The sequence below is a fragment of the Callionymus lyra genome, chromosome 6 (genome assembly GCF_982586985.1).
Source record: "Callionymus lyra chromosome 6, fCalLyr1.hap1.1, whole genome shotgun sequence".
NCBI classification, from domain to species: Eukaryota; Metazoa; Chordata; class Actinopteri; order Syngnathiformes; family Callionymidae; genus Callionymus; species Callionymus lyra.
In genome coordinates, this window is record NC_141823.1 from 5,911,844 (window position 1) to 5,932,565 (window position 20,722).

Below are 20,722 nucleotides of genomic sequence, written 5' to 3' on the forward strand. Positions count from 1 at the left end.
AAACAAATGTGTTTGTGGTATCCCTTGTGTTGTCTAGGTCCGAAAAAAAATGTGTTTGTGGTATCCCTTGTGTTGTCCCTGGGTCAAGGTGACCCGGAGGTCCGAAAACAAATGTGTTTGTGGTATCACTTGTGCTGTCTGAGGGTCAGGGGTGACCCGAAAACAAATGTTTTTGTGGTATCCCTTGTGTTATGTCCGGGTCAAGGTGACCGAAGGCCCGAAAACAAACGTGTTTTGTTATCCCTTGTGTTGTCTCTGGGCAAAGGTGACCTGAAGGCCTGAAAACAAATGTGTTTGTGGTATCCCTTGTGTTGTCTCAGTGTCAAGGTGACCCGAAGGCCTGAAAAAAAATGTGTTTGTGGTATCCCTTGTGTTGTCTCTGGTTCAAGGTGACCCGAAAACCTGAAAAAAAATGTGTTTGTGGTATCCCTTGTGTCATCTCTGGGTCAAGGTGACCCAAAAACAAATGTGTTTGTGGTATTGCTTGTGTTGTCTCTGGGTCAAGGTGACTTGGAGACCCGTAAACAAATGTGTTTGTGGTATCCCTTGTGTCATCTCTGGGTCAAGGTGACCCAAAAACAAATGTGTTTGTGGTATTGCTTGTGTTGTCTCTGGGTCAAGGTGACTTGGAGACCCGTAAACAAATGTGTTTGTGGTATCCCTTGTGTTGTCTCTGGGTCAAGGTGACCCGACCAGAGAGCATGTGAGTTAAGAGTGACGTGAGTTTGTTTCGATGATCGTTAGAAAAGAGTTTTTCTCTGCGAAGTTCTTCCCTGAAGCTCCCAGTCCAACCCAGGGTAAATAATTACGTCATGTTCCAATAAATTGTTCAGAGCAGAAGAGACAGAACGTCCTGATGTTTAAAGAAAATGTACACGGACTCATTATTCGTTTTCCTCTTTATCTTTCATAAAGTCGATGATTAGAGACTCGAAGAGTCGTACATTCTAGGCTATAGGATTAAATAATATTATTATAATTATTATAATATCTCAGATCCTGCACTGACACTGAACAGTACTTTTTTTGACAATCCGAATCACAGAGATTTGTGCTGACAGGGTTGAATTAAGAACCAAAATTTCCTCTGCTGTTCTAAATCTTATGAACAAACTTCCCGAGTACATTACAACCTCGAATATATTACTACGACTGCTTTGGCTGTTTATGCAAAAAGAGCCGACAGTTCAATAAAGTAGTTCCCAAGTAGTTCCAAGTGCACGTCCAGACGCTCCGAAGAGGGACATCAGTTTGGCTCTCCATGGTCCTGTTCTTTTTCTGTCACTTCACAAGGATCTTGATTATAAATCGACTGATACGTGAAAATAATTGCCCTTTGGCTCAGCTCTATTGTGATCTGGATGTTGCAGGACTCAGAATTTAAAGCAGGAAGTCAATCAAGTTCTTGCTATAGATTGACAGTATGTTTTCCCAAAGCGGCCAATACATAAACTGCCAGAAGGCTGTCAACACTGAGTCTGGTTCTGCTCGAGGTTTCTGCCTTCTAAAAAGGAAGCATTTACATGTCACACTATGATTCACTTAGATCAGTTTTTTTCTTTCTCCCATATAGTAAGCAAAGTAAGTAAGTAAAGTAAAGGTTGTTTGAAAATATCTTTCTAGACCAGGGTCACAAAGCGCTTTAACAATCAAAAACAATACACAAGTAAAATATATACTTTAAAAGATCAAGACACATAAGAAAGAAAATCAGGGAAAAGCACAAATAAAAATGTTTCTTGAAGGAGTCAGTAGATCGTCAAACACAGAGATGGTTCCAAAGCTTAGGAGCAACAGTCTGGAAAGATTTCTCTCCTCTGGTCCGGAAGTTCAGGAACCATCAGTAGATTCTGATCCACAGACCTCAGAGCCCGAGCTGGGGTGTAAGTCTGGATCAGATCACTGATGGAAGGTCTGTCCATGAATATATCTGAAAGTAAGAACCAGAATTTTAAAGTTGATCCTGAAAGAAACTGGAAGCCAGTGAAGAGTTTTAAGGATCGGAGAAATGTGAGTTCTTCTACTAGAGCGGCTCAGAATTCTCGCTGCAGAGTTTTGTAGCAACTGCAGGCGAGACAGATCCTTCTTGTTTAGACTATACTATATATACTATAGTCTTTATAAACTGTAAAGTAGTCTGATTCTGAGCCATTTGGTCATCTAAGGAAGTCAAACTTAAACATGAATTAAAACTTTTTTTTTTCTTCAATTTCTTCAATGAAAGAATAAAACTACTGCTTAGTTGCAGCAGTTGTATCTGACAGTTGACCAACGGGGTAATAAATACACTTTATTGCAGCACGACACAAAAGATGGATGACAAAAAAAAATACACAGTTGTGTAGTTTATTCCATTAACCTTCTTTACAGAAACTCTTTTCTTTGTCTCTTGTATGATTTTGATTCATTTCACATGATGTGAGTCTTGAAACAAATGGTTGATGGTTGAAAACCTGCAGGCGGGCAAACGATAAATTGAAATTAATCTAAATATCGGATGATGAAAAGCGCACAGCTTGTTGGGTGGACTGATCATTATCATCACCATCCCCACCAACTGTTTTTTATTTTTGTGTGTGTGTTTGTGTGTGTGTGTGGGGGGGGGGGGCGGTCCTGCTGCACATGTTCAGCTCGTCGTCGTCGACTGGAAAGTAATCTAAACCGTCTCGGCTGCACAGTCCTGTGCGCTCGAGGGGTCGATGGTTGCGGTGGAAAGTAAACATCAATAAACAAAACTAATATCTACAAAAAGGATGAATGAAAGTATGGGTGCGTTTGAGTCCTGTAGTGACGGACCACTAGCGCCGCTCTGTGGTCTCACTCGGCATAGCAGGATAGAAACGTCGACGTTTAAAAAAAAAAAATTGGAATATATTAAAACAAAAAAATAACTCTTTGTTGAATATACAAGTGTATTGCATTAGCTAAAACATTATGACCAACTACCCACTCTATGTTTGTTTTGGTTTTGTCTGTATTGTTTTCCACATAAAAATGATAAAATGTTGAATAAACTGAACAATAACTAAATAAAACGCTTATTTAAAATTATTATTTAACATTAAAACTGCATACTTTCCAGAAATTAATAGCACCTGAGCTTTTTTTTTTTAAAAAACGTTCTTTAGATACAAAACTACCAAACCGACATACACACAAAAAAATATATATATATATAATTTAAATCCGTTAAAACACTTGTTGCTCACTAAACTTTTAACACTGAACGTTATTTTATTTCAGCTCTCCAATATACCAAGAGTCAGGAATCAACATTCTGTCATCATTTCGCGTCACGGCCGCGACGCCTTAAATCTGGTTGTCGTTGTACTGCGGGCTGGAGTACTGGTCCTGCATGGCCCCCGTGGCGGCTCCCATGGCGGCCTGCTGGGCCGCCGCCTGGACGTGCGGGTTCTTCCAGGCGCCGGTGGTCCACTCCTCCTGGGCTTTGGACATGCTGCCTCCAGTGCCGCGGTAGAAGTTGTGGATCTGCGGGCGGGAAAGAAGGGAAATCGTAACATTTATCTTATGGCACTTGAGGCAGAACATCTTAGAAACCATCTGTAGAAACTTTGTTCTTTTGTTTGCACTTTGTTCTTGTTCTTGTTTTTTATGAAACTTGCTGAACTGAACTGGAAACCTAATTTCCCGAAGGAGATCTCCAGAGGGACTGATAAAGTCAATCTATTCACATATGGAAAAGAGAAATGGTTCAGGACAACCATTGAAATTAAAGTAAGACCAGGTGGGAAATAATAGTTTCCTCAGGGGCCACATTTAAAACAGTGGCTCTTGTCAGGGTCCTTCGAGCAAAAATAAAGTTAAGTAAAATAAAGAGAAAGTAAAATAGAGTAATAAAACCAAGATAAATATATTTTAATTACTATTCTATGGTATTTATTAAGACTTTTTTCGGAATATTTGTTTTATATTCACTGAATATGGGCAATAAATACTTACAAAAACAGAGGAAATATTAAAAAAAAAAAAAAAAAAACTACCTATATCATATTTATAGAGTACTCTGGAAAAAAAGCAATAAATACACAATATAATTGTTAGTTTTTACGTGATCTATGACCTGCTGACGGCCACAAGCATAAAGTCAATATGTGGGTCACGGGTCTCAGACTATGTTGAAGGACTTGATGTGTAACACTGACTGGAAAATCTAAAAATGTACAAAAGCTACAATATTGTCTCTTTGATTCTGTATTCATCTAGTTTAAGACCAAAACGCTTATTAAGTCAACGTTGTTACCAAAAGTAACTCGTCTGTCCTTTGAAAATATATACAGATATCAACGTGTATTTAAAAATGATATATAACAACAGTGATTCTAAGCTGGAAAATGGGTTGAGGTACAGTAACTGTTTGACGCAAATTAGCCTCAAGAAAATACTGACAGAACAATACACAAAGACTTGTGTACATATTTAAAGTGTACTTTATGTTAATTTTGTACATAAACATAAACATACTTTCTTTTAGCAGCATTTTGGTAAGCGTTCAAGTGCCTTTAAAATTAAATCCTGTGAGATCCTGGCAATGACTGAGGACAAGAGGATACAGTCGACTCCACCATCTTTTAAAGCTGATGTTTGGACACATTTTGGTTTGAAAACAAATTAAATCAGTTACGACTTGTCAAGAGTCATGTGGTCTGTAAATACTACAACACCAGAGTCAAGTACTGTACAATACTACACATATAACCTTGTTACTACACTATCACAACACCAGAGTCAAGTACTCGACAATAATACAAATATATCCTTGTTACTACACTATCACAACACCAGAGTCAAGTACTCGACAACACTACACATATATACTTGTTACTACACTATCACAACACCAGAGTCAAGTACTCAACAATACTACAAATATATCCTTGTTACTACACTATCACAACACCAGAGTCAAGTACTCGACAATACTACACATATATACTTGTTACTACACTATCACAACACCAGAGTCAAGTACTCAACAATACTACAAATATATCCTTGTTACTACACTATCACAACACCAGAGTCAAGTACTCGACAATACTACACATATATACTTGTTACTACACCATCACAACACCAGAGTCAAGTACTGGACAATACTACACATATATACTTGTTACTACACTATCACAACACCAGAGTCAAGTACTCGACAATACTACAAATATATCCTCGTTACTACACTATCACAACACCAGAGTCAAGTACTGGACAATACTACACATATATACTTGTTACTACACTATCACAACACCAGAGTCAAGTACTCGACAATACTGCAAATATATCCTTGTTACTTAAGTATCCCTGTATCGCCAGATTCTTGATAATACATAGCCCTAGTACTGAGTACTATACAATATCAACCCATCACTACTTGCATCTGTTTTTCTTCTTCACCTGTTTTCTGTTCTTACCTTGGTCAGCGCGATGAAGGACAGCGAGGCCACGGCGGTGAACATGATGGTCGGGACCAGCATGATCAGAGCGATCAGAATATTGTAGCTGAAGAAGGAGATGGTGGCCAACCAGCCGCTGCGACAACAAAAAAAAGAGAGAAACGTCATTAGCGGATCTTTTAACTTTGGGCGAGATGGATCGCCGGAGCTATTTTTGAACAGAACGCCACTAGCCCAGCATTTGGATGTTTAATCGAGGCGCAGATTAAAGATTAAAAGTTTTACAGCGCAGACGTTCGCATCCAACTGGTGACATTTATAAAGTTAATGGAGGCTGTTATAATATCTCTTTGTAATCACCCGCCCGCATCCCGGCCTCTTTAACAGCCACTCAAAGTCTAATGGCAGGACCGTCATGAAACTTTTATCGAACTCATTTCTTATCGCACATCACTTGTTAATGATGGCAGGGATGCACACACACACACACACACACACACACACACACACACACACACACACACACACACACTCTTTCCTCCACTGGAGTCGCTGCTGCTCACCAGACGCCCCAACCCGGGATCCCGATGCTTTGGATGATGCTGATGCCGACTTGAGCCATGAAGACGAAGAAGAAGAGCATGTAGTTGAAGGAGCTGTCAGTCCTTTTGGGAACAACAAAAAAAAGAAAAATGAAGATTAAAAAAAATAAGTATAAAAATAACAAAGAAAGAAACATCTTGTGTCCTTTGGTACAGTTTTTAGTTTCTTACCTGAAGTAGCTTTTACAGACATGTCACCAGCCCTGGCAAGCTGGGACAAGCAATAGACACAACTCCCTTTTTTTTATTCTACTTTTTCATTGAACTTGTTATTTCCTAATAGTATTAAGGTAAGGTAAGGTAAGGTAAAACTTTATTGATCCCTCAGGAGGTCTCCTTTGGGAAATTGTTTTTTTACAATAGCCAGCAATTTTTCATAAACAATAAAAAATAATACATAAAAAATAAAATAAGAAGAACATAAAGAGGAAGAACAAGATGACACAATCTAAGTCTAAAGACAAAGACAAAGAACATAGGTCAAGGAAAGAAAAACAACAAAGACAAAGATACAAAGACTAACATGGAACAGAACATCCAGATACTCTCACTCCACTCCTGCCCCCGAACTCAGAATTGTACAATTTAATAGCCCGAGGGATGAATGAGTCCCTGAGTCTATTTGTTTTGCACCTGGGTAGGAGCATTCGTGCACTCATTCTGCTTCTCTGCTCACTGATGACAGTGCTGAGAGGATGACTGTCATCGTCCATGATGGACAGTAGTTTGTTCAATGATCTCCTCTCAGCAACTGTCACCAGTGAGTCCAGCTTCATTCCAACCACAGAACCAGCCCTCCTGATCAACCTGTCCAACCTGTTGACACTCCTCTTGGACACATTTCCACCCCAACACACCACAGCATAGAACAGGACACTGGCCACCACAGACTGGTAGAACATGCAGAGGAGCTTCTTGCAGATGTTAAATGAACGAAGCCTCCTCAGAAAGTACAGTCTACTCTGAACCTTCTTATACACATGGTCTGTGTTGCAGGACCAGTCCAGTTTACTGTCCATCCACACACCGAGGTACTTATAGTTGTCCACTATCTCCACCTCGTCGCCTCTGATGGACACTGGACGTGGCTTTGTCCTGGACCTCCCGAAATCCAAGACCAGCTCCTTGGTTTTTGAGGTGTTCAGCTGCAAGTGGTTCCTCTCACTCCAGTCCACAAAGTCACGTATCAGACTCCTGTACTCGTCTTCGCTATTGTCCCTGATGCATCCAACAATGGCAGTGTCGTCAGCATACTTCTGGACGAGACTCAGCTCTGAGTTGTAGCAGAAGTCTGAAGTGTAGATGGTGAAGAGGAGAGGGGCCAGTACTGTCCCCTGAGGTGCTCCTGTACTGCACACCATAGTGTCAGACTTGATGTCCTTCAGCCTGACGATGATGTGACGATTACTTATAACTAAAAACAATATCAAATAGTTCATATTTGAGTGAGGATTGAAATTCAATTTAATACCAACTTGAAAATCAACTAAAATAAATGAAATATCAATGTATTAATGACATGCATTTAGGAACAATTTTACCCAAATATATATATATTTTTTTACATGTATTAAACATGACTTTCTACTGAAATCTTAAATCTAGGGTCGAATGATATTAGAAAAGTCAACTGGATACAATGTTGGATATAACAAGGATAAAAAAACACACCAAAATGAAAAGTAATATTTAAGTATATAGTATAAGGTCTGAGGTAGTGCAAAAAATAGTTTGGGTGGAATCTAAAATACTTTTTTTTTACCCTTCTGTAAGTGTATCTACAAATAATACACTGTGCATTGTATACGTTTCAGCCACGAGGTACATTTTTGATAGACAATTATCATCAAATTTACACTTATTATCAGTAAACTACACATTTTGAATGAACAAGAAAATTATATATATTTTTTAATATACTTTTAATGCCAACAAAGGCCTTATTTTAGATTTATGAATCTTAACCCTGCAAGTTCTCCTCGTGTTTGTGTGGGTTTATTACGAGTTTCCTCACACGGACCGAAAACATCCAGAGTTGATTAAAAACTCAAAAAACATTTTTAAACTTTTTCTGAATAATCCTGTATGTTAGATAACATTATGTACAGGTGACCTTGGCTCGTAGAAAACTGAGGCATAAATAAAAATGTAGTAAATTATCTGAGACTCAAACGTGATGCAGCTGCCATTAACCTCCATTAACTTCCTTCTTCGATTGACCATCTTGAACCAGATCCCTCAGAATACGTTATTATTAGGGAACCATGTGCACTGAATTTAACATGGAAACAAAAAGTAGTGATTGGTTTATGAAGCTTCGTGAAGCATTTTCATATAGTTTGGTTTCATTTTCTTGAATAAAACTTTTATGAATAAAACATTTTCTTGGATAAAACAATTGCATTTCTCTCCATTTTGGTCCATAGAGATGAGTCGATGAGGCTTCATGATACTGCATCTGTTGTTTCATGATACAGTGTCTTCATTTTTAAAAGACCACTAGATGTCACTCTCTGCTTTATAATCTTTGACTCTGATCTACTAATTCAATGAAACATAATTTTCACTGAGGGTGACATCTAGTGGTCTTTAAACTGTATCGTGATACAGCATCAACTGCTTCATGAAGCCTCAGTTGTGCGACTACTTTTATAAAGCCTGGCATCGCACAAACGGATCAATTGAGACACAAATAACAACAATAAGGCGACAACATCCAACTACAGTGCGGTCGACTCACTTGAAGGCCTTGTAGATGGGCCTGAACCAGCAGACGTAAGAGCAAGGCGTGAACATCAGGAGCCAGATTATGGAAAGTCCAAAGTTGGTGACTCCGCCCCCTCCGAACATCCACGCGAAGCATCCGACTAGATTCACGACGAGGGTGACGCCGTTCACTGGAGGATGGAAGGACGATATTTCCAATTTTATTGTGCGATTCAAGATGACAGTGTTTGATAAAGATGTCCTTGACTGTTAATGACTCAACCAATGAAACAACCAACAACAACTGGTATGTGGTGATGGATCGTGAAGCTTCATGAAGCATTGTTCTTATCTATAGAGCTAATAAGGCTGGATGACTCTGGCTCCATCTAGTGTCAGAAAAATGTGACTGCAATGTTGTGGAACCTCTGTTTCATACCATACAAAATACCCCCCCCCCCTTTTAGGGAGTAGCTAGTGATCTGTTGATGAAATTTCATGAAACAGTGTCATGTTGTTCAGAGGTCAGTAGGTGGCGCCATCACTTTAAAAATGATGTTACATCAGAACAGTAGAAAAATAGTGCCGAGACGCCATCTAGTGGACTCTGAAGATAATGATAATGCTTCTTGAAGCTTCATCAGACCATCAGAGACTGTATGTTATTTTGTTGTTATATTAAACACCTTCCTACCTTTTTTCGCTAAGTATGTCTGGTTTGTAAGATGTTGGAATTTTAGGGCCTAAATGTACATTTCATGACTGTGAAGAATCATGTGTGGCTTTCAGGGAAATAATATTTCTTTACATTTAGGCAACCCTGCGAACTTTATCATTTTTCTGTTACAAACTGACCCCTTATCATTATTTGCGTGTATGTGTACGGATATTCGGCCATCAGGTCACATTATTAGATTGAACTGGGTTTTTGTATATTATTGTGTTTTTGCTTTATTTGTATGTGATGTATTATGTAAACTCTCTGCATCTTTGTTGAGGACTACAGATGGAAAGTAGCGTTGTGCTAAATATGGTGCAGCATCTTTTTATTTATTATTATTATTTTTATTTTATTTTATTTTATTTTATTTTATTTTATTTTATTTTATTTTATTTTATTTTATTTTATTTTATTTTATTTTATTTTATTTTGTTAAAAGTGTTCAATTTCTAATACTGTAAATAATTTGTATATTTTTAAGATTGTTTTATTTTTTTTTATTTATCTCTTTTATTATTTCTTTTTTCCTTTCAACTGTGCTGTTGTAAAAGTGTGTTTCCCCTCTGGGGATGAATAAACATATTCTATTCTATTCTATTTAATGTAACTGCACATTGTCCTTTAAAATAAACGGAACTGAATTAAATCAAATAAGTTTATGTGGCCCTCACAGGAAAAAGTTTGGCGACCTCAGCTATACAGGCTTATGTTAAAAAAACAAGTGAAATACTGTTATTTAATTACAGTTAGTTTAAAATAATGTCCTGGCGACTGGCGGGGCGTTCAGAAATAGTAACACACTATAAAACATTGTTAAAATAACATTTGGAGTGTTCAAAATTAAAGTAATTATTACAGAAAAGACTTTGACATTAAGTATAGAAATGTTACATAGTGCTGCTTTAAAGCCATCATAATCCAATTGTATGATTTCAACAACAAACGATCCACAAACTGAGCAACAAAGCGGCTTCAAGAAAATCAAATTCAAGGTAAAATGACACGAATCATGCAGAAGCAGCTCGACTGAACACAGCATGCTTGTTACAAGACTTGTCGTCACGCGGTCAAATGCTGCATGCAGTAACAACACGGAAACAAATACCTGCTCAGGTTCTGCGGTAAAGAAAGAACGTCTGTCAAGATAGAAGTTGTGAAATATATTCTTAGTCTGATCTTTCATTACACAGCATTTTGTTAAATACATTGTATTAGTTCAACATTTTTTAATTCGCAATTCTACTGAAAGATACCATGACTCAAAAAAAGGGAAAAATTGATAGAAAATGAATTAATATATCTGTTTTATTTCATATTTTCCCGCCTCTAAATTAAAGTATTTGGATCAATACAGACCTGTTCAACAAGTCCAACATGTTCAGGTACAATCAATGGTTGTTGTTGTTGTTGTTGTTTTTATTGTGTTTAATGTTTTAATTTACTTTAAAAAATGCCTATAGACCTTCTAAGAAGTCTCAGGTTCTTCATCAACACGCTCCTGCTTTAAAGTACTGATGAAACTTCATGAAACAGTGTCATGTTGTTTAGAGGTCAGTAGGTGGCGCCATTAGTTTAAAAATGATGTTTCATCAGAACAGTTTTGTAAAAAAAACAAAGGAAAATAGTGCAGATGCTGCCATCTAGTGTTTAAATTATTTTTTTGTGTAATTTTCTGCAATATTTGTTTAAGCAGACTGTGATTTTTATATTGGTTTGAGTCACATGAATTCCAGGAGATAGTTTCAGGGTTTTCAGAGCAGATTAAAACTTTTTGATACAACTATTCAATAAATCGAAACTTTAGAAATTGAAAAAAACAAAAACAAATGAATCACATAGGTTTAGGAACAGATTTACCAATTACTTTTCTTTAACTTAAACTAACATTAACTTCTTTTTTTTGTTTTTGTTTTTCAGAATAAGAAACTTTAATTGTTGTAAACACAACATAGGATGTCATATCATTAGAGAATTAAATAATGAAATAATAAAACACACAGAATAAGCGTTAGAATACTATAAACAAGCACCAAATAAATTAAAAAGTATTTTGATATTTCAACAAGCGCCTTGCGACCCTGGTCTAGAAAGTTGCTTTACAAATAACTATTACTTATTTACTTAGTTACATGAAATTCGAAGCAATTTGTTGCAAGATATGTTCACATTTTATTAAGTCATGTTAATGCATTTTTAAGGCCATATTTATAATCACTTATAAAATACCTTGTCAAGACTATTTAAAGGTCCACAGGAACCCTTAGTTTATTGCCAAAATACACACAAAAAATCCCAAAAGAAACTAAAGGTTGCAACTGTTTGGCTGTGAAACATCAAAGTCTATATTAAATCAAATAACCAGTTAATAACACAGGATATACAAAGAGGTTTATTTTATTATTTTTAAGATTCCAAAGTAAACTCACGCATCCACAAGTGGTACATCTTCTTGCACAGGTTCCTGTGCTGCTCCGGTATCTCCTCAAAGTCCTGATAGAAACATGGCTTGAGTGGAATAAATCCTGGTAACGGAGGAAAGTTCGCTTCTGCAAAAAGAAGGTTTTATGTCAAAAAACAACATTATAAATAAAAGAATAAATGCACGAATACTGACCAGCCATGTGGACTCAACCTGCTCGTGCTTCAGGAGCCTGGGAAATAGAAAATAAAAAAGGTTATAACGTGTTTTTGTTTTTTATTCAAGGGTGACCTGGTCGAGCAGAGACGTTAATCTTAAGGGGGCGTTAAGACAGGATTTAAGGTAAAGATCCACTCAGACAACTAATGCAATGACTTTATATTCATGGTTGTAGCACGTGGTCAAAAAATGCATTATAATCAACTGGAAATTTCCTCTTAAATAAAATAACATATCTTAAAAAACGAGACGTTTTTGTTGCAATAGTTGAAGTGAACAGATTTAAACTTAATCTTCTTACCTCTTAAACAGAAGAACCTGCTTCGTCCTCAGTTGACGCTTCAATGCTTGTCAATACAATTGATGAATCGACTCCGTCTGACCATAAAAAGTCAGTAAAAATGATGGTAAAATATATATAAATATATGTTTCGGTGTTTTCAGCAGCGCCGGATGAACAAAAGGTTAAACCCTTTTTCGATGCGCTTCGCCGACCAATCAGCGTCCAGGGATCTGCCCTACTTTGGTCTCGGCCAATGCCAAGCCGCCGTTAATCCGCGACGTCTCGTCTGCGAGCCAATCAGATGTCACATCTCTGTCCATGGTGCTGAATAAGCCCCGCCTCTTCGAGCACGCATCCATTTTATTGAGAATTTTAAACGCTCCTGAAATGAAGGTAATATATTGAGAATTTAAAAAATATACATTATTTCATGGAAGAAGAACTATTAAATGGTTATTATTCATTTTATTTTTAAAATAAAAACGTTAACGTTGTTTTTTTTTCTGTGGTTGTGTTTACTCTGGATGTCCGAAGGAGGGCGCTCTTTCATCAATAATCGTATTTTGTTTAATACACAGTAAACGTTGGACAAATATCTTTTGTTTTACTTATATTTTATTTTAGAAATATATTTTTTAAATAACTGATTTTGGTTGTTTCAGAAGTACAAATATATATGTTTACAAATACACTACACGTGTTAAAAACGATAAAAATCATTATTGACTAAAATAATAATTAAGATAATACAACTTTTAATAATAATAATTACATAATAGTTATAATAATAACGTAAAAAAAAAAGAAGAATAGTAGTAAATGAATCAAACATCAACGGCAATAAACATGTATAACACTATAATGAGTGGTACTTTTATTTTTGGTTAAAATACGTGGATGGAGCAACAGAATCTCTCCTTCCTGTTTAAAACTGTACTTACTATTTACTGCCAATAAAGTCTTCTGGAGGAAATTATGCTTTGTTATCTGCTCTTTTGCTGTATATTCCTCTTTTAAATTTACCTCAAAATAGTAAAGTATTGTCTTTGTGACATGATTATTTGTACGACTATCTCGTCTATGTCAATAACACAAATAAATAAATAATAATACTGTTAGTTTTTCCAGGCAGTTATCCATCCGAACGACTACAAAAACATACAATTTTAGTCTTTAAATGAACATTTCTGGAGTTAATTTCAAACTCCTGCTTCAATATTAAGCTTCATTCTGTGACTTATTATTAATGTAATTTAAAATCAGAACTGAACAGGAGTCGCCATGAACCATGATGTTTGTTGATGATATGGAGATTTTTTAATGATATGAAGGAATGATCTGGACAGAAACAGAAGTCACAGTTCACGCTGATGCTCTTTGATTTCTGGATTAAAGTCTCACTTCTTCTTTCTTCTCCTGATTTTCTAAATGACCGTTTAATGGTCGCAGAATAAAAAGTGTCTTTTTTAATCCCACAGTGTCTCGGCTTGACACCCTTGATTCCGCGCCAGTGCGGCTACACCCCAGAGAAATTGTCCTTGTGAAGAAGAAGAAGAAGAAGAAGGAGAAAGAAAGAAAGAAAAAAAGAAAAAAAACACCTCCCAGTCGTCTCCAAAGCCCACATGTGACTGTTGTCTTAGTTTCCATGGAGACGGTTTCCCTGGGCCCAAGCATGGAAGGGCAACCGTCCAGCGGAAGGAGGTGGAAGAAGGTTCCGGGCAGGCGGGGTACGCCCACCTCATTTGCATATCCAAACATGAACCATGGACCGTGACTTAACTGTGTTTGTTCTCCAAACATTTCACAATAGCTGATAGAAAAAAAAAGGGAAAAAAGCCTGTAAATGGAGGACCATGTACTGTACGTCCAGGCTTCAGTGTACTCAAGGTTATTTGTTCATGTACTTTTGAATACATGAACAATTGGAAATGAAAATCAATAAAAGATATTTATTTTCTAAAGGTATGTAGAAATTATACTCAAAACGTTTTTTATTTCACCCACATTGGAATCCTTAATATTTAATAAAATGAATAGAAAATGTGCTTTTGCAAAAGCAAAGAATGGAGTCTGAATGCTGAATCTGTAATAGTATTCAAAGTAAAAAGTGTGGAAACAGTTGAAATGATGGTATAAAGACTGATGTGAAGCCGTTGAAATGAAGTGAAAAAGGTTGTGAAGAATAAATAAGGGAAGACGAATACAAAGAAGGAGAAGAAGAAAAAGAAGAAAGAAGTCTAAAAAAGTATTATAATTTGTAGTAGAAGTAGAAGTAGAAGTAGTAGTAGAATAATCATAAGTAGTAGAAGTAGTAGAATTAGTAGTAGAAGTAGAAGTAGTAGTAGAATTAGTTGTAGAATTAGAAGTAGCAGAAGTATTAGTAGTAGAAGTATTAGCATAATTAGTAGTAGAAGTAGTAGTAGAAGAAGGCGAAGTTGTACAATTGGTAGTAGAAGTAGTACTAGAAGAAGTAGTAGAATCAGTAGTAGAAGTAGAAGTAGTTGAAGTAGTAGTAGAAGAAAAATAAGTAGTAGAATTATTAGTAGAAGTAGTAGAAGTAGGGGTGGAATTAGTAGTAGAAGTAGTAGAATAATTAGTATTAGAATAAGTAGAAGTAGTAGAAGCAGAAGTAGTAGTAGAAGTAGTATAATTATTAGTAGAAGAATAAGAAGTAGTAGGAGTAGAAGTAGTACTATAAGGATCAGTTGCATCTGACCTTTATGAATAAAAATTGTTACAAAATTATTAAATAAATATCGCTTTCTCAAATTACACAATTCTCCAAGTGCACTACTTTACAGTACACTGTAAGACAGTGCATTTACTTGTGCAGTACCATCTAAAATCAAACTCTGCTGCTACACACTTACAGTGTAGTACTGACTCAAATCAAACTCTGCTGCTACACACTTACAGTGTAGTACTGTCTCAAATCAAACTCTGCTGCTACACACTTACAGTGTAGTACTGTCTCAAATCAAACTCTGCTGCTACACACTTACAGTGTAGTACTGTCTCAAATCAAACTCTGCTGCTACACACTTAGTGTAGTACTGTCTCAAATCAAACTCTGCTGCTACACACTTACAGGAAATGTCTCGACAGCTTCTTCTTCTACTACTATTTAACACTGATTGAAACCAGTTGAAACACTATCACTGACATTTGACAACACTTTTCTCCAATTGAAACAAGTTATCAAGTTGTGTTTTATTGTGTTATTACTGTTAATTCGTAGTAAAATTAGTGTTTTCTCGAGACGTTTACGTTGGTATCTGCATCGTCAGTGACGTATCTTAAGTTTAGCGTCATCTACGTCGCTAAGATGGAAAGTGTGCAACGATACACACTCAATTATCTGGCCGTTTGAGTGCACCAATTGAGTGCTCATTGCACACTACATTTTCACACACTGCTTATTGGGACACACTTCTGCACTCAAAATATTAGACACAAGTGCAGAAGTATGTTTGGGACACACCCCCTTTATTTGGTTTTAGACTTATGATACAAATAAAGTGCCACGTTTAATTCTTCTGAATTCCATTTTATACAAACTTGCTTTGAGTTCTCGATGTTGACATCTTAATCCCTAAGACAGCTCAAAAGAAGCAGCAGCAAAGAGATCATCTATCAGGACTGGAGCGTGAAAGATATCAGAGCATTACTTATTTAAAGAAGGGCTTGAACCACAGAGGCTAACTCAAGGTGACCCCGCTCTGAGAGGAGGAGAGAAAAACATTGAACGCACCCTTCACCAACGGCAAATCTGATTTATTTTAGCACTCAGAGTAAATCCTTAACCTTCGATGGATTTTTCTCGAGTGTATCATTTCACTGTGTTTAATTCACATCCGCGCGTCTTCAAAACACGCTCGAAAGACGAAACGTTTTAGAAAATGCGGCGAAGGAGACGACGGAAGAATGTTTTCTGGAGAGTCATTCAAAGTATTAGGAAATCTCTGGTCTTGATGTTCATGAATGAAAACGATGTCAAGTGTTTCTTATCACCTCGCGATACAAACGTCTCTTCTTTTAACTTAACAAATTGAGTCTAGTCTGAGATTAATTTTGTGATTAAAGTCTTTTTTTTTTTCTCAGACCAGGGTCATGAAGCACTTTTTTTTTATTAAGTTGTATATCACAAAATACTGTTATTCACAAACACTAATATGCACATTTTTAAAAGTTCCTATTTCCTCCCCGAGGAAAACTAAACAAACACAAAAGTACTCTGTAAATCAAACATGTGAAGAGATACAATGGCTTTAGAGTGCAAGGCACATATTAAACGACAATAAAGATCAAAGCAAACAATAGATGACAACGTTTCAAAAGACATGACTCGGTGGTGGTGTCATGACACTGTACCCCGAGTTCTCCTGATGGTCGAGCTGGTTGACAAATGATTCTATTAATAGTAAACTAACGCAGAGTAAAAATAATTTAATGTAATTGGTTGGTGAAGGAGTTCATTAAGATACATCAAACCTCCAATAAAGACAATATTACAAACTAAAGTAGATATACATTGTGTTCGGGCCACGACAATCACTGCAGCCATAAGTGCACTGTTACACATACACACAGTTTGAACGACATATGAAAGGTTAAATCCTGACGTATGCTGTGTCTTAACTGTCATACAGTGTACTGTAAAGCAGTGCACTTCTCTTAGTAAAGCAGTGCACTTCTCTAAGTGCACTGCTTTACAGTACGCTGTAAGACAGTTAAGACACAGCATACGTCAGGATTTAACCTTTCATATGTCGTTCAAACTGTGTGTATGTGTAACAGTGCACTTATGGCTGCAGTGATTGTCGTGCATTTACTTGCACAGTACTGTCTCAAATCAAACTCTTCTGCTACGCACTTACAGGAAATGACTCATCAGCTTCTTCTTCTTCTACTTTTTAATGCTGATTGCAACCAGCTGTTGAAACTCTATCACCGACACTTGTTGTGTTTCATTGTGTTGTGCTGTTTTGTGGTAAAATTGTTTTCTTGAGACATTTACGCCGGTATCTGCTCCGAAGACGCGTCGTCAGTGAAGTAGCTTCAGTTTAGTGTCATCTACGACACTAAGATGGCGGCCATTGAGGGTGGAAAGTGTCCATCGAGTCACACTCAATTTCAGGGCCGTTTTGAGTGCGCATAGTGCACTACATTTACGCACACTGCTCAGTGTGAACGCACTTGTGTACTCAGAGTAGGTGCAGAAGTGCGCAATTTTCATTTTACTTGACAAAATGTACTTGGAAACTTTATTTAACGTGTATAACATGCGTACATTTGTATTTTGGCCTCAGAAGATACACAACAATATTTGTTCTAAATGTAATCACCAAGAAATCCCTTTTTTTTGGTTTTCGTTTGAGCTTAAACAGCGTTAAGTAACCTTTAATAAGCCCCTCTGAGTATAACGCTAATAGTGCTATATAAAGAACATAACATATGTCCCACATTTGTATCATAGATTATTGTCCAAGTTTGCCGCAAACACACACACACACGAGGAAAAAAGCTGCTTTTGTTTTGGTCAATTAAAATCGCGGCACTTTGCGAAATGATTTCCGCGAAACAGCTTCCAAGTTTGAGTTCATTATTTCTCGTCAGCTGGGGAACAACGAGAGGAAATTACAGCTTGACCACAATCAGGTTGGACGACGCCGTATTATTCTTTTCTTTTTTTTTCACCGACGCAATCACATAATCCGGCGGCGGCGGCGGCACGTGCCTTAATCAGACACCTGGGAAATACAAACCATCCCATTTCATTTCATCAGCTCCAATCAATCTCACATCGGCTTTAAGTGAATTTGCCAAGGAAAGAAATCCGCCTGGATGAAGTGTTATGACTGAAAGGGAAGCTTTTCATTAGCGTGTTTAATCGTGGCGTCTCTCCGTTCCATCTTGATGTCGCGCAGAACCAGGAGCTAACAAGATTTTAATGTTCTTGTGTTTGTGGGGAAAGCATACGTCGTCAATCCTCCGATTGAGCCTTCATTGAGAGATCATGATTCTTGTTTAAGTCGTGACGCGACAAAGTTGGACGGTGAGTTGTGATCCAATCACTCTGAGTTATTGTCACTTTTACGATCGCATGTGCGCACACGGACGCACTAGGACGCACACTGACACACACAGATTCAGGCAACACACAACATGTCATCATGGTGTGAAAGATTTGATTAATTTGGAGCAATTTCACACCTTTTTTTTCATAAGAAACTCTCCAAAATGTACAGTTATTATGATTTAAGTTACTCATTTTTATTTGTAAAGCTCTTTCTCAGACCAGGGTCACATTGCGCAACGAAAACAGACTTTATGACATTGATTTAAATTGAAGTTAAAGTTGTGTTTGTGACAGAAAATAAAAAATGAAACATGATTTTTCTCTAACATTGAATCTGTTATCAATGTAGTTATTGTTAAGAAATGTCTTCCTCATAACGGCAAATTTTATAGCATATGCTTTAATAGAAAAAATACAGATTTTTTTTTAGTTAACGACCATCATTTGACTCTATTTATGTGGCCCTCATGAGTTCAAATATCATGTTGACCCTCACAATTGTATTGTTTTTATTTCTATTATTCATTATGGTCTGTAAATAGTAGTGATGTGTTGATGAAGCTTCATGAAACAGTGTCATTATCTTCAGAGTCCACTAGATGGCATCTCTGTACTATTTTACCTTGTTTTGAACAACTGTTCTAATGAAACATCATTTTTTAAGTAATGGCGCCACCTACTGACCTCTGCACAACATGACACTGTTTCATGAAGCTTCATGAAGCAGTGTCATGTTGTTCAGTGTCCACTAGATGGCGTCTCTGCACTATTTGTCTTTGTTTTGAACAACTGTTCTGATAAAACATAAGTTTTAAACCGATGGCGCCACCTACTGACCTCTGCACAACATGACACTGTTTCATGAACCTTCATGAAGCAGTGTCATGTTGTTCAGTGTTCACTAGATGGCGTCTCTGCACTATTTTTCTTTGTTTTGAACAACTGTTCTGATAAAAGATCAGTTTTAAAATGATGGCGCCACCTACTGACCTCTAAACAACATGACACTGTTTCATGAAGCTTCATCAGACCATCACTACTAAATATAACTATAGGGTTTTTGTTTCAGGATCCTGTCCACTGCTATTGTAATTTTTGTGAGTACGTTTTGTCCTTCAAAATGATTTAAACGAATGTCAACCGCCTTCTAGTGGCCTTTTCCCAACTGTATCATGATACCTCTAGTACTACTAGCAATCAATTATAATTGAAAATGTTATATATATGCATCAGTATATATGGTTATTTATTTCCTGTCCAATATTCGCTGGTCAAAATATTATTTACATGTCATTCGATTTTAACTTTACAATCTTTTTTTCATTAAGTGACTGATATTTTTTTCTCCCTTTCTACACAATGTTTCGCCCTAATAAATAAATATATTCATTTTTTTTTACTTGTAGAGAAAGGAACTGGTTGAGAGATCCAGTGTAACTTGGATTAACTTTACCTTTTTATTTGGATTAACTTTTTTTTCTTTGATCTATATCTTTAGACTTTGATTGTATCATCTTGTTCTTTCTGTTTATTTCTCTTTGTTCTTGTTCTTATTTTATTTTGATTATTTTTTATGAAAAATTGCTGTATTTGCTGTGGATAATTAGAAAAAAAACCCAATTTCGATCAATAAAGTTCTACCCAACCTAACCTAGCGATTATTAAACATATATTTTTGAAGATGTTTTTTTCAATTTAAGATTCATTTTCCAGCTTATACATCGAACACGCTCACGTGGAAATTAAAAAAAAAAAAATCCTCTCCCTCGATCTCAACTACGTGTGAAGACTTTGGCCCCTGACCCCCCAGGACTCTTTTGTCTTCTTGCCTAAAAAGTCTGCTCTCCAGCTGCCGCATGCAAAAGTCTGGGGTGCGAGCAGGAGCTGATGGATTAGGATGCACATCACTGACGCCCACCTCCTCCTCCAGCTCTGGGGAAGCACATGTGTTTTCCCTACACTCCATTTTACCCACTTTACTACACCCTCCCTCACACACACACACACACACACACACACACACACACACACACACACACACACACACACACACACACACACACACACACACACACACACACACTCATTAAAAAACAAAAAGATAGCGCATCCATCACACACCAGTCAGGGGCCACCTCGAGGTAAAACGCTGATCTTTTTTCTTTTTTTATTTATTTATTAGAAGGATATTATTTACGCCTAATAAAAAAGACTTGAGCTGGAGAGAGAGAGAGAGAGAGAGAGAGAGAGAGAGAGAGAAGGGGTGTGTTGTTACC

At 36.9% G+C, this 20,722-nt stretch overlaps 1 protein-coding gene across 1 annotated transcript; it reads right to left on the minus strand.

The window, feature by feature from the left end:
• Nucleotides 1-3,283: 3,283 nt before the first annotated feature.
• Nucleotides 3,284-12,095, minus strand: scamp5b (secretory carrier membrane protein 5b). Its single transcript, XM_087793272.1, has 6 exons — nucleotides 12,061-12,095; nucleotides 11,873-11,992; nucleotides 8,760-8,916; nucleotides 5,981-6,082; nucleotides 5,436-5,553; nucleotides 3,284-3,489 (listed from the first exon to the last, which is right to left on the minus strand). Exons 1-6 carry the CDS (start codon nucleotides 12,065-12,067, stop codon nucleotides 3,310-3,312), a joined length of 684 nt encoding a protein of 227 aa, XP_087649398.1. The 5' UTR covers nucleotides 12,068-12,095; the 3' UTR covers nucleotides 3,284-3,309.
• Between the last annotated feature and the right edge of the window lie 8,627 nt (nucleotides 12,096-20,722).

Excerpts from the sequence above, each read along its gene's own strand:
- scamp5b (XM_087793272.1), bottom strand. Across the intron at positions 8,917-11,872 it reads GATGTACCACTTGTGGATGC|TGAACGGCGTCACCCTCGTC; the intron begins GTGAGTTTACTT and ends TCCATCCTCCAG. Across the intron at positions 6,083-8,759 it reads CCCATCTACAAGGCCTTCAA|GACTGACAGCTCCTTCAACT; the intron begins GTGAGTCGACCG and ends TGTTCCCAAAAG.